The 14,324-nt window shown below is 40.3% G+C and overlaps 1 protein-coding gene across 1 annotated transcript in view; it reads right to left on the minus strand.

Annotated features, from left to right (window-relative positions):
* Nucleotides 1–11,566: 11,566 nt before the first annotated feature.
* Nucleotides 11,567–14,324, minus strand: part of METTL22 (methyltransferase 22, Kin17 lysine) — a 388,543-nt gene continuing 385,785 nt past the window's right edge. Inside the window, exon 10 of the mRNA XM_063429464.1 lies at nucleotides 11,567–11,709. Coding sequence (XP_063285534.1) covers nucleotides 11,674–11,709 — 36 coding nt within the window. The 3' untranslated portion in view covers nucleotides 11,567–11,673. The remainder of the gene's footprint in view (nucleotides 11,710–14,324) is intronic.

Consider the following 14,324-nt stretch of genomic DNA (forward strand, 5'->3'; position numbering starts at 1 on the left):
GAATATAGGGTTTTATTCACAACTTGTGTATTGACCATAGGGTATGGACTTCCCTCTCGCACACCCTAGGTATAGGAGTAACTTTGAGATATGGATTGAAGGGACTAAGATGTAAGATAGCACGCATATGTGTGGGGGTGCAGTTCACGGCTAGCACACAATTTCTGCAGGGAGTTAAGTCAGCAAATCTACAAATAATGAATCAAGATCTCCAGATCTGTTCGCATAAGTCGGAGGAACAAGTTAATTATGAAACAAACTGGCAAAACTTTTGACCTAGTTCTCCAAAAAACAGACAAAAGGAAATTGTGCAACTGCAACACATAAACAATAAAAAATAACAAGTGGGTAGAGGCAGGGTAGCGTTCATTTTTGTATAGTTACATGTGTGGTCTTGGCTTGGCCCAGCCGCCCACTTCTTGGTCTGCGGGCCGGAGCAGGTCCCCTGTGGCTTCTTTGTGCCTGTGAGTGGCGTTGTGATGCGTGACCCTGCCGCCCGGGTGCTTTGGGTAAGTGGGGTCGGTCCCTGCCGGGTCGTCGTCTGGGGCAGGTTGGACGGGCCTGTTTGTTTTGTCGCCCTGCTTGGATGGTCTTGGGTGCTGGGTGGTGGCGCGTACGCCGGGGTGTTTGAGGGGTTTCGCTATATAATGGATGCTTCGAAGGAGTAGGGGGCCAAGGTAGGGCAGGTCGGCTTAGCTTACTCTCCAGCTTCCTCCAGAATTAATTAATATTTTCTAGTAGCATGATATATGACTGGATAAATCACGTTCAGATTTCGATATTCAGAAATCTTAGTTAACTAAAGTATATATATTTATAACCATTTCATTCTGCAGATGAAATTGGGATAAGTGTGTATTTATGTATTTATGTGACATATCACGTTAGCATATCGTGACATTTATCCAGCTGTATTGATTTGCTATAAAATAAGATTAAATATCTGTTTAGGCAAATTCATTAAAATATAAGCTTATAGAATTTGGTAGATTTCTCATTGGTTGGGTCCAGGAAATGGTTAATGAACTGGTAATATGTTATTTTATTTAAAATTACATAAGAATAGATCTTAAATGCCTAGAAGAGGTCTAGCCAGCATTGAAAGGGTTATTCTGTCAGCTAAAGCTTTTACGACTTCACACTGCACTCTAAGCCATTCTATTCTCTCTGTGAAACTTTCACATTCTTTCACTGTGAAGAAAGTCGTAAATCCTGTCTTGAAGGCTAATGCTGTAGATTCTAAACTGCCTTAGTCATTAGGAGATGTTTTTATATTACCATATTGTATTGCATACTCATGTTATACTGAATTTCCATTGATTATTATCATGCATGTTACTTACCGTATATTATTATCATTTGAATATAAAAATAAACTGAATCTATTTTGATAACAATTTGTGATTTTATTGATATGGTATACATTTCACTTATAACGATAAACGTTCTTTGGGATCTGAGAATTAAAATAGTGGGTAATTCTCAAACTGTTTACTATTATTATCCCATAAATATCCCCACATAATATAGTATCTCACAAAAGTGAGTAAACCCTCACAGTTTTGTAAATATTTTATTATATCTTTTCATGTGACAACACTGAAAAAAATGACACACTGCTACAATGTAAAGTAGTAAGTGTACAGCCTATATAACAGTGTAAATTTGCTGTCCTGTCTAACTCAACACACAGCCATTAATGTCAACACCATTGGCAACAAAAGAGAGTACACCCCTAAGTGGAAATGTCCAAATTAAGCCCAATTAGCCATTTTCCTATCCGGTGTCATGTGACTCGTTAGTGTTACAAGGTCTCTGATATGAATGGAGAGCAGGTTTGTTAAATTTGGTGTTATCAATCTCACACTCGCTTATACTGATCACTGTAAGTTCAACTTGGCACCTCATGGCAAAGAACTCTCTGAAGATCTGAAAAAGAATTGTTGCTCTACATAAAGATGGCCTAGGCTATAAGAAGATTGCCAAGACCCTGAAACTGAGCTGCAGCACGGTGGGCAAGACCCAGGGCCGGTGCAAGGATTTTTTCCGCCCTAGGCAAAAGTAAAGTTTGCCGCCCCCCCATGTGACATCACAATGCCCCACCCATATGATCTGCCATGTTAACTAACGCCAGTGCTGCAGTGCCGCCATGTTTACATTAAAAGGCCTGCAGGGACAAACTATAGACACCAGAACCACTACATTAAGCTGCAGTGGTTCTAGGGACTATAGTGTTTCTTTAATGTGAGGTAAATTAGAGATAAGTGCCACGAATAATATACTAGATTGCCTACTTACAACCAGATGAGGATGATGATGGGCTCTAGCTGCAGTCTGGCTCCACTGGTCTGGTGTAGAACAGGCTCACTGGAGGCTGTTTGTAACTGTGGTCACAAAAATCAATGTTCTGGGAGAACGGGAAGCAGCTCTATTTTTTTGGGGCCCTTTACACAGCTCAAGGTCTGGGTCCCAAGGTCCACCTTCATGTTCCACCAATGAGTTTGTTCACAGGGGTTGGAGTTGTGGGGATATTTATGGGATAATAATAGTAAACAGTTTGAGAATTACCCACTATTTTAATTCTCAGATCCCAAAGAACGTTTATCGTTATAAGTGAAATGTATACCATATCAATAAAATCACAAATTGTTATAAAAATAGATTCAGTTTATTTTTATATTCAAATGATAATAATATAAGTAACATGCATGATAATAATCAATGGAAATTCAGTAAAACATGAGTATGCAATACAATATGGTAATATAAAAACATCTCCTAATGACTAAGGCAGTTTAGAATCTACAGCATTAGCCTTCAAGACAGGATTTACGACTTTCTTCACAGAGAAAGAATGTGAAAGTTTCACAGAGAGAATAGAATGGCTTAGAGTGCAGCGTGAAGTCGTAAAAGCTTTAGCTGACAGAATAACCCTTTCAATGCTGGCTAGACCTCGTCTAGGCATTTAAGATCTATTCTTATGTAATTTTAAATAAAATAACATATTACCAGTTCATTAGCCATTTCCTGGACCCATCCAATGAGAAATCTACCAAATTCTATAAGCTGATATTTTAATGAATTTGCTTAAACAGATATTTAATCTTATTTTATAGCAAATCAATACAGCTGGATAAATGTCACGATATGCTAACATGTGATATGTCACATAAATACACACTTATCCCAATTTCATCTGCAGAATTAAATGGTTATAAATATATATACTTTAGTTAACTAAGATTTCTGAATATCGAAATCTGAACGTGATTTATCCAGTCATATATCATGCTACTAGAAAATATTAATTAATTTAAATAAATTAAATGAAGTCAGTATTTACCAGTTAAATAGATATTCTCACCAGAAGTTCTCAGGTAGTCTTAGGAACTTGTCTGTCATGGGTCTCTTTCTCTGCATGGAGTGTAAGAGTTTCTGAGTGTCATAGGCCTCTCTGCTTCCTTTGCATGCCCTTGCATCTGCCTTGATCTTTGATTCTGAATGCTGAATGACCCCTTTTGAATGCCTTTTGAATGCTGATCCTTGATTACCCTCTCTTCCCTTTGTCTTAACTTTTTAAAGGGAAAGTTTCTCTGTTCGTCACTGGCTAATAGACCAATAGCAACACTGGGGGAGTGGTTCCCTTCTAGATAACCATTTTAGTATTTGGACTCTAGATGGCAGTCTTGTCCCACTAAACATACCTATCCAGGAAAGAGTTAACTTTTCCTGGTGGCTATTTTGACATCATTTTGGCTTATCTATAAAGTTGCCATAACTTACATTTTCTTTCACTTCAAAGGGTTTTTCTCAGACTATGTGTCACCAAATTCTGCAGTCATTTCTAAAATTGACAGTTCTTAAACTTTATTTCAACTTCCACTATAATGGGACGTTGTTGGATTTAGAAATAAAATTAATTATTTAATCTTCTCTGTCACCTATGTCTGGGTTTAGAATTTATTCTATTCCATTAGCACCTAGACAGTCTTCATCCCCCTGCTTTCATTGTATCACTGGGTTTGTATATACAACGCATTCCTTTAGGTTCAAGCTAAGGTTAGTGTAACAGAAAGGATAGAAATTTTGTGTCTTTTGTTAACTTAAAAATAACACAATGGAGTCTGCTCTGTTCAGAGTGACTGACAATATACACTTTTAATTTCTATCATAGCACACAATGTCTGCCAATATAAATACCCTGACATAACCCCCCTTTAGTGCATATCATAGCCAAGTAATTTAGCTTATGAATAAGCACTATGGAAGTTATCAGACATATTGTGCAATCACATCATTTCTGACGTAGGTCGTTGCATGTAATGAACATTTTTGTATATATTTGTACCTGTAAGAGTTTTGAACTTTACACTTAGTACAATCAACCATAATATCATTATTATCATAACACACCCAATAACAATCTTAACATGGATGAACCAGTCAACTCGATCAATAAGGTCAGTATCTAACTCAGAGTATTTAAATGTGTCCACAGAAATGCTATCTTTCTTGATTGACATTTGGATAGTGTGGTTGGGCTTATGGTCCAGCAAGAACTTTAGATTAGGATCTAGAGGGATATCTAGATTCTGGAAGGGATCCACCATCTCAGTAGCACTTTCGAGGACGTCAGTGTACACTGGGTATAGCGTAACGTCACCGATGGTGATACGAGAGTCGTGGGGTACCTTGATCAGTGATACAGGTGCTGGTAAGGCAATTACTTTATTAGTCACCTGGTGCCTGCGAAAAACACTCATGTTTTTAAGACACGTGCTTACCAACCATTTATCTTTTACTAAGATAGCATGTACTAACGCATTGCTGTCGGTTTTTGACATAGTTACTTGACATGTTTCAGAGCCATGTTTAACCCCTTCCCGACTGCGGACGTATAAGGTACGTCTGGCAGAAAACAGTCCATAATGACCTTGGACGTACCTGGTACGTCTGCACCTATTTTGAGCTCTGGAAGCTCTGATAGTATAGCAGTGATGTTCTGCATGTGATGTGATGTGGGGTCCTGGCACTCCGTGCATATAAAATAATATATATAAAAAATAAATATAAAATAAATAAAATTATCAATATTAACTCCCCCCCCTTTTTTCTAAAGGCAGTGAATCATGGGGCTTCTGGGGGCGTCCCTAGCATGACGCATCATAAGGGGCAGGCTGGGGTCATCCAATTGCAGCTTGACCCATTAGCAATTTCATCCCAAGTGTGTTTCTCTGATTAGTGTGGATCTGCCTCCCTCTCTTCACTTGTGTTTTAGTGAGAGAGGTAGAGAGATCTGTGGTTTAGCTAGAGAGATTTGGGTATTTATAGGTAGGGATTTGTAAAATCTTGAGACCCAAAGGCTCTTTTCAGAGCCATTAAACCCTGTCTTGCCAGTGATCACTATAATCACTGGCTCTTGCACAGCAGCACTTTTCTGCTGTTTGCGCCTTTTTTTTTTTTTTTTTAGGGGTTCATTTTTTTGTGATCTTTTTTGAGACCCAAAAGCTCTTTTCAGAACGATTAACCCCTGTCCTGCCAGTGATCACTATCCAGACCACAGGCTCTTGCACAGCATCACTTATTTTGCTGTCTGTTCATTTTTTCAGGGGTTATTTTTTTTTTTTGTGACAGGTCACTAAGTAAAGTAATTGTGATCATGGCACATGGGTCACGGAAGTCAACCCGCGCTGAGCAGTCATATGCCACCCTTGCGCTAGAGTCTGACGCGTCTATGTCAGACTCTGACCCTGATTTTGACCCTGCCAGGTGCTCAGATACATCATCACTAGATACAGTGTCTACTGCTAGTGATGTATCTGGTGATGTATCTGTGCCTGCGGGTCCCCCTGCCAGAAGGAGACGTGCTGCTCCAGCTGGCAGAACTGTTGAGGAGTGGGTAGTGCCTCATCGCCAGAGGCCAGACATCTCATCCTTTACTGCAAATCCTGGCATTAATTTGGATGTCACAGGATTTAGCCCTCAGCAGTTTATGGAGGTGTTTCTGGGCGATGATGTATTGGGGAACATTGTCGCCCAAACTAATTTATATGCCCATCAATTCCGAGCTACAAATCCGGACTCTTTTTTGGCAAAGCAGCAATGGGCCCCCATCGACGTGCCAGAATTTAAAAGATTCTGGGCATTGACTATGCTGATGGGCATCATAAAGAAGCCCTCCATCCGCTCCTACTGGAGCAGTAGCCCCATCTGCTCTATCCCCATTTACTCCCAATGTATGTCGAGGAAGAGGTATGAAATGATTCTGCATTTCATGCACTTCAGCGATAACAGCCTGTGTCCCCCTAGGGAGCATCCCCAGTTTGACAGGCTGTATAAAATCCGCCCCCTGATTACCCACTTTGCTGCCAGGTTTGCAGAGGCTTATACACCTGGAAGGAATATATGCGTGGATGAATCCCTGATGAAGTATAAGGGAAGGCTGGGATTCAAGCAGTATGTGCCTTCCAAGCGCTCTAGGTATGGTGTAAAGATGTATAAGCTCTGTGACAGCAAGACTGAGTATACTCAGGCCTTCCGGGTGTACGAGGGAAAGGATAGCAACCTTGACTCTCCAGGTTGCCCAGAACATATGGGAACCAGTGGCAAGATTGTCTGGGACCTGATATTCCCCCTGATGAACAAAGGGTACCACTTGTATACTGACAATTTTTATACACGTGTCCCTTTGTTCAAGGTACTGTACTGTTTTGATACAGTAGCTTGCGGCACAATTAAAAAGAACAGCACAGGTTTCCCAGGACAACTTGCACGCACCCGGCTACGAAGGGGGGAGACCTCAGCTCTGCGCCAAGAGGAGCTGCTGGCAGTTAAGTACAGAGACAAGAAGGATGTGTACCTTCTTACCACCATCCACACTGAGGGGACTATGGAGGTCCCTGTACGTGGCAGAGCTGAGAGAACGAGGAAGCCAGTGTGCATCAAGGCCTATAACCGTCATATGCGTGGGGTTGATCTGGCAGATCAGCTGCTGCAGCCCTACCTAGTTATATGGAAAACAAAGGCCTGGTACAAAAAGGTTGCAATCTACCTAATGCAGATTGCAACCCACAACACTTTCTTGTTGTTCAAAAAAGCAAACCCCGGGACGCAACTGAGATTTTTACTGTTTCAGCTCCAGATCATTTCGGGGATTTTGTACCGTGATGCACCTGCTCCCCGGGCGGTGATGGGAGAGAGCAGAGTTGGGGCTACACATTTTATTTTTAAAATTCCCCCTACTGCGGCAAAGCAGAATCCCCAAAAAAGATGCTGGGTCTGTTCTAAGAGGGGGCAGAGAAAAGACAGTGTATATTACTGTCCTGATTGCCTTGGGCAGCCTGGACTCTGCATTGGCGACTGTTTCAAACGATACCACACGCTGGCCCATTTTTTATTTATTTTTTAACATTTGCCGTTCAGTTTTTTTTTTGGTGTCTTTTTCTTGAGGGGGGGGCGGGGGGGGGGGGGGGTTGTTACATTTACCCTGTGCATGGGGGGCATGAGTGTCCTTAGGAGGCCTCGCAGAAAACAACCCGGGGTGTTTTCTTGCAATAACCAACCACGGGCTCTCCTAAATCACAGTCAAAAAGCGGTGTGCGTGTGTAAAATTGAGGATTGAACAGTTACCTCCACACACGTTCCTCAACTACTGTGGGGTGTAAACTTTTCAAATACATGCACGCTCATGGCAAGAAAATACATTGGGATATCTGATAAGGCCCCCAAAAGGAAGATAGGCAAACAAGATATGTAAAATTTGAAAAACGCATATCAGACATTTTGCTTTGCACCCCTCCAGTGAACCCGACAAACGTATGCATGAGTGTTATCGCTGTACTCGGGAGATGATGCCGAGTACATATTGGGGTGTCCTTTGGCAGTAACACCTAACAGGAGCTTAGAATCTATGCACAAAGTAGAATGTGTGAGTGAAAAATAACACCAGAAAAACGTTTGACAGAGACTGGTGGTAGAATTAGTGCATGTAAAGTGTTGAAATGCCACTATGTGAAATGCCCTAGGGTGTGTACTTTTCAAAAACATACAGTTTGACGGAGGTGAATTACATTGGCCGGCTTCAGACATGTTCCAACTGGGACATGGGTGCATGATGGCCAGCTGTGTTTTTTTTTTTTTTTTATCATATTTTACTTTTTTTATTCTAGTAAATTATATGATATGATGAAAATAATGGTATCTTTAGAATGAACATTTAATAGCGAGAAAATGGTATATAATATGTATGGGTATAGTAAATGTGTAAGAGGCAAATTACATCTAAACACAACCACTGCAGAAATGTAAAAAGAGCCCTGGTCCTTAACGGTAATAAAATTGAAAAATGGCCTGGTCACTAAGGGGTTACACATCTCCATCTTTTTTGCACACAACCCTCCACAATTGGGTTTTAAACCCCTTCAGCTACTTACCTTTCTCGAGCGCCGGGCACCCTCGGCGCTGTTGACCTCTCCTCCTCCTGCCGACGTCAGCGCCGAATGCACATGTGCAACAAGAGCCGCACACGTATTCAAACAGCCCATAGGAAAGCATTTTCACAGTGAGAATCACGGAAGCGGTCTCTAGTGGCTGTCAAGGAGACAGCCACTAGAGGCTAGATTAACCCTCAGTGAAACTGCTATGTTTTCAGCTGCAGTGTTAAAACTAGAAGGACCTGGCACCCATGTAAGAAATTATGACCCTCTTACAAGGATATTCTTTTAGGGAATGTGTGACAAATAAGATACAAACACAAGTGTTTAATAAAATGTATTGTTAATATTGATTTAGGATATTGTTACAGATTTTAGAAGGATATACACAATACACATTATAACCACATCTAGTCCAGAACCAAAATATATACAGTTGCAAGAAAAAGTATGTGAAACCTTTGGAATTATATGGATTTCTGCACAAATTGGTCATAAAATGTGATCTGATCATCATCTAAGTCACAACAATAGACAATCACAGTCTGCTTAAACTAATAACACACAAAGAATGAAATGGTGCCATGTTTTTATTGAACATTCACAGTGCAGGTACAAAAAGTATGTGAACCCTTGGATTTAATAACTGTTTGAACCTCCTTTGGCAGCAATAACTTCAACCAAATGTTTCCTGTAGTTGCAGATCAGACGTGCACAATGGTCAGGAGTAATTCTTGACCATTCCTCTTTACAGAACTGTTTCAGTTCAGCAATATTCTTGGGATGTCTGGTGTGAATCGCTTTCTTGAGGTCATGCCACAGCATCTCAATCGGGTTGAGGTCAGGACTCTAACTGGGCCACTTCAGAAGGCGTATTTTCTTCTGTTTAAACCATTCTGTTGTTGATTTACTTCTATGCTTTGGGTCATTGTCCTGTTGCAACACCCATCTTCTATTGAGCTTCAGCCTTATGTTCTCCTGCAAAATGTCTTGATAAACTTGGGAATTCATTTTTCCTTCGATGATAGCAATCAAACCATGATGCCCCCACCACCATACTTCGAGCTGGGATGAGGTTTTGATGTTGGTGTGCTGTGCCTCTTTTTCGCCACACATAGTGTTGTGTGTTTCTTCCAAACAACTCAACTTTGGTTTCATCTGTCCACAGAATATTTTGCCAGTACTGCTGTGGAACATCCAGGTGCTCTTGTGCAAACTGTAAACATGCAGCAATGTTTTGTTTGGACAGCAGTGGCTTCCTCTGTGGTATCCTCCCATGAAATCCATTCTTGTTTAGTGTTTTACGTATTGTAGATTCGCTAACAGGGATGTTAGCATTTGCCAGTGACTTTTGTAAGTCTTTATCAGACCCTCTAGGATTCTTCTTCACCTCATTGAGCAGTCTGTGCTGTGCTCTTGCAGTCATCTTTACAGGACAGCCACTTCTAGGGAGAGTAGCAGCAGTGCTGAACTTTCTCTATTTATAGACAATTTGTCTTACCGTGGACTGATGAACAGCAAGGCTTTTGGAGATACTTTTATAAATCTTTCCAGCTTTATGCAAGTCAACAATTCTTAATCGTAGGTCTTCTGAGAGCTCTTTTGTGCGAGGCATCATTCACATCAGGCAATGCTTCTTGTAAAAAGCAAACCCAGAACTGGTGTGTGTTTTTTATAGGGCAGGGCAGCTGTAACCAACACCTCCAATCTCATCTCACTGATTGGACTCCAGTTGGCTGACATCTCACTCCAATTAGCTCTTGGAGAGGTCATTAGTCTAGGGGTTCACATCATTTTTCCACCTGCACTGTGAATGTTTACATGGTGTGTTCAATATTTGTGTGTTATTAGTTTAAGCAGACTGAGATTGTCTATTGTTGTGACTTAGATGATGATCAGATCACATTTTATGACCAATTTGTGCAGAAATCCATATCATTCCAAAGGGTTCACATACTTTTTCTTGCAACTGTATAGTAAAAGGGCAATACTTAAATATTTAAATGAAGATCTTCCCCTTGCGCCTTCATCTTTGGTAGTCTGGTACAGTCTCTCTCAGTTCACCATGGCACCATTGCTTCCTGCACTGTCATCCCTAAAAGAGATGAAGAGAGAAAAAAAAGGGACCTCCTTGGCTGTTGTCCTTTTAAAGACTGATGCTTGCTGTCATTAACTACAAGTCCCAGAATTCCTTTTCCCTCCCAAAAGTAGTTTATCCCACCCTCATTTCACAGAGAGTTCCATCTTTACACAAGTCCTTTTCTTTGATCTCTTCCCTCCAGTTACACTACAACACACTGTAAAAACTGACCAGTTAGGGTTGGTTTCTGGGTAGATTGGACAGAATGGCTTGGGAAAAGACAAACTTGGTTACACCTAGATGTTAATTACTCTGATCTTCTGATATCCTGATAACATGACCCTTGAAACCTTTATAGTAAAGATTTGTACCCTTTGTATCCATTGATGACAACCTCCTTTTAAATATAAATGGAATTCCATTGTGAAACCAGATAGTTTATTACACAAATGACCTTCACAAAGAATATGTCAATATATTAAAATAGAAAATATATTTTTTAAAGGCACCCCATTTCTTACACCCAGACCACTTAATTGAGCTGAAGTGGTCTGGGTGCCCATAGTGGTCCTTTAAGTTTTTAATTTTTTAATTTTTTACTAAAGTGAGTATTCAATGTTAATGTCAAATTTTAGGCAATAGTAGCCAAACTATTGCTGGTTTTTAATACTTTTAAAAATAATAAATATTTTATTTTCATTTGGCTATTTTGATCTTAAATTTTAAATTCACTTTATCTTATCCTTGTCCTTCATTAAAGAAAACATTCAAACTGTTAGGTGCATGTTGAGATGACAAACATCTGTATTTGAGATCATAAAAAGTAATTTTATTTCATAGTTTTTATTTACAAAAGAAACAACGCATTAACAGAAATCCACAGCATTAAAACAATATTGTTTTTTTCAACATATTTCCTTAATTTCTTAATTTTCATGACAAAATATTTCATACCATACATGAATAAATAGAGGAATCTGAAATACAGCTGCACATTGTAGTGCTTTTTTGAACAAAGAAAAAAAAAACCAGTAAGGTAAAGAGCTAGCGGATAAAATGCACACTGGGCTTGTGGTTACATTTTATGTTGTCCTGGACTCAGTCTGGTTGCAATTTTTCCATTGTCAGTATTTATTTGCCTATTCATAGCCTTATTTCACATCATTTCATTGGTGAAGGAATAATTTTCCACAGCTCCTATAAATAACAAAACAAAACAAAACTGGACTGAGATTAAGGCAAACATTGCATACCATCTTGACTTAATCAATAATGCAAAATATATAATGTGAGAGCAACAATCAAAACCACTGTAATTAATTGATTATTGAGCATATATAAACATAAACATACCAAAACTACTATCATTCCGGATTTGCATTTTGTGCATGATATCCCATACTAGCCAACTGTCTCAGATTTTGGTCTACTGTACCCTTATTTAAATGTCCTGGTACTCTGTCTCACATTTGAAAAATGTGTTCCTTATGAATAAATTGAGGTAGGCTTGTGCAGTGTGTTGTGCTTTGTCAGTGTTTGCAAGGTCTGACTACTTGAAGTCAGGTCTGACTACTCTTGGCTGCACTGCATGGCCTGCCAATCTTATGCCTATTGTGTATCTAATGCCTAAATAATGGTTAACAAATTTAAACCTATTTAGTTTAGAAAAACGTCGCCTGGGAGGGGATATGATAACATTATACAAATATATTCGGGGCCAATACAAACCATTGTGTGGAAATTTATTCACAAACCGGACTTTACATAGGATAAGAGGTCATGCATTTAAACTAGCAGAAAGAAGATTTCGTCTAAGGCAAAGGAAATGTTTTTTTACTGTAAGAACAATCAGGATGTGGAATTCTCTGTCTGAAGAGGTGGTTTTATCAGAGTCCATACAGATGTTCAAAAAGCTACTAGATGCATACCTGCAAAAACAGAATATTCAAGGATATAATCTTTCAATGTAGGGTAATAACTGCTTGATCCAAGGATAAATCTATCTGAGGTCAAGAAGGCATTTTTTTCATAGCTTGTTGCAAAATTGGAAGTGCTTCAAACTGGGTTTTTTGCCTTCTTTTGGATCAAAATAAAAAAAGCGAGGAAGGCTGAACTTGATGGACGCAAGTCTTTTCAGCTATGTAACTAGCATATGTACTTCACAAAGTAGTGGATAGCGCTGGGAAGGTGCCTTTGCAGTATTCCAGCAGGCATATTTTAAGACAGGGTCCTGAGCTCCCGTGGGCCAATTTATTATAGCAGTTCAGATTTTCCTTTTCCCCTGGCTGCCGTAGTCTTAGGCTGTCATCCCACTTAGCAGGATAGGCATAGAGTACGGGAGAGTTGTTGGCATCAATCTTGCATGAGTCCCTGTTCATCTGATTCCTAATCATCTGATTCCAGCCCCCCAGCCACCATGTTTGCAAGAATTTGCTGTGTTTTCCTCTACAGGTCAAACTACAGGTCCACAGGTCAACAACTCTTTCATCTCTGCTCCAGGCCTGAATAGGCCCATGCTCCATGTCCATGGATTACCTGTTCCGGGTGATGGATTAAACCCCGGGTATATGGACGGTGAGCTGGGGGCTTCCCCGGGGCCCAGAAGAGGGACAGGCGGCAGAGACAGCACTCCAAAAATGTCTTTGAAGAAATTCAAAGACATTTTCATTACCATTGCTACAAAAATTGTCCGGCTGCCATACAGATTTTTTCAACGAATTCACACAGATGACACTGGACATCTGATTCCTAATCATCTGATTCCCCTCCCTCAGCCACCATGTTTGCAAGAATTTGCTGTGTTTTCCTCTGCAGGTCAAACTACAGGTCCACAGGTCAGCAACTCTGTCATCTAAGCTTCAGGCCTGAATAGGCCCATGCTCCATGTCCATGGATTCCCTGTTCCGGGTGACGGATTAACCCACGGGTATATAGACGGTGAGCTGGGGGTTTCCCTGGGGCTCAGATGAGAGACAGGCGGCGGAGACAGCACTCTAAAAATGTCTTCAAAGAAATTCAAAGACATTTTCACTACTATTGCTACAAAAATTGTCCGGCTGCCATACAGATTTTTTTCAACCAATTCACACAGAGGACACTGGACATATTTGGGCAGGAGAGTACAAGTCTTATTTTGAATTTTTGTATTTTTAATTGATACTTAAGATTTTATATCATTGTAAATGTTATTTTTAATTGTAAGCATAATTAGAGGCTAAAAAAGGAAAGGTAATAGGCGCTCACTATAGTGACCAGGCAGCAGTATACAAAACAAGGATTCCCCAACCTTGTGAGTGAATAGCAGAAAGAGAGAAGGCGTATACCGCGCTTATTGTTTTAAATGTAAAATATACAAAAAATACATACATATGTTCTTGGATATTCCAATTAATTGTGACCTCAAAGAGAAATTAAAATAAAAAGATAATAGCGCAATACAGCAAATTTAGTCTGAAAAATAGATAAATTGGAAGGCGTAGCCTGAAGTTGTGGGAGGGGTTACCCGGCTATTTAAACTCAGGCCCCCTACACCACAGGGCTGATGCTGCCTGGTTCATGACTACTTCCGGTTCAAAGGTCATCAACACAGACTGCCTAAAACTCCAAACAAGCTGGTCTGGGCCTACTGTGGCTCCCATGCCGATCGGACCAAGTTTTTCCCTGCTCCAACAACTCCCATCCTGCTGTTCCAGCCACATGCGGTCAGAGACTCCCACGCTGATTGGTCCAAGTTCTCCCTGCTCCAACAACTCCCATCACGCTGTTCCAGCCGCATGCGGTCAGAGACTCCCAGGACGATCAGACCAAGTTCT

This window comes from Pelobates fuscus, chromosome 8, assembly GCF_036172605.1.
Source record: "Pelobates fuscus isolate aPelFus1 chromosome 8, aPelFus1.pri, whole genome shotgun sequence".
In the NCBI taxonomy this organism is placed as follows: domain Eukaryota; kingdom Metazoa; phylum Chordata; class Amphibia; order Anura; family Pelobatidae; genus Pelobates; species Pelobates fuscus.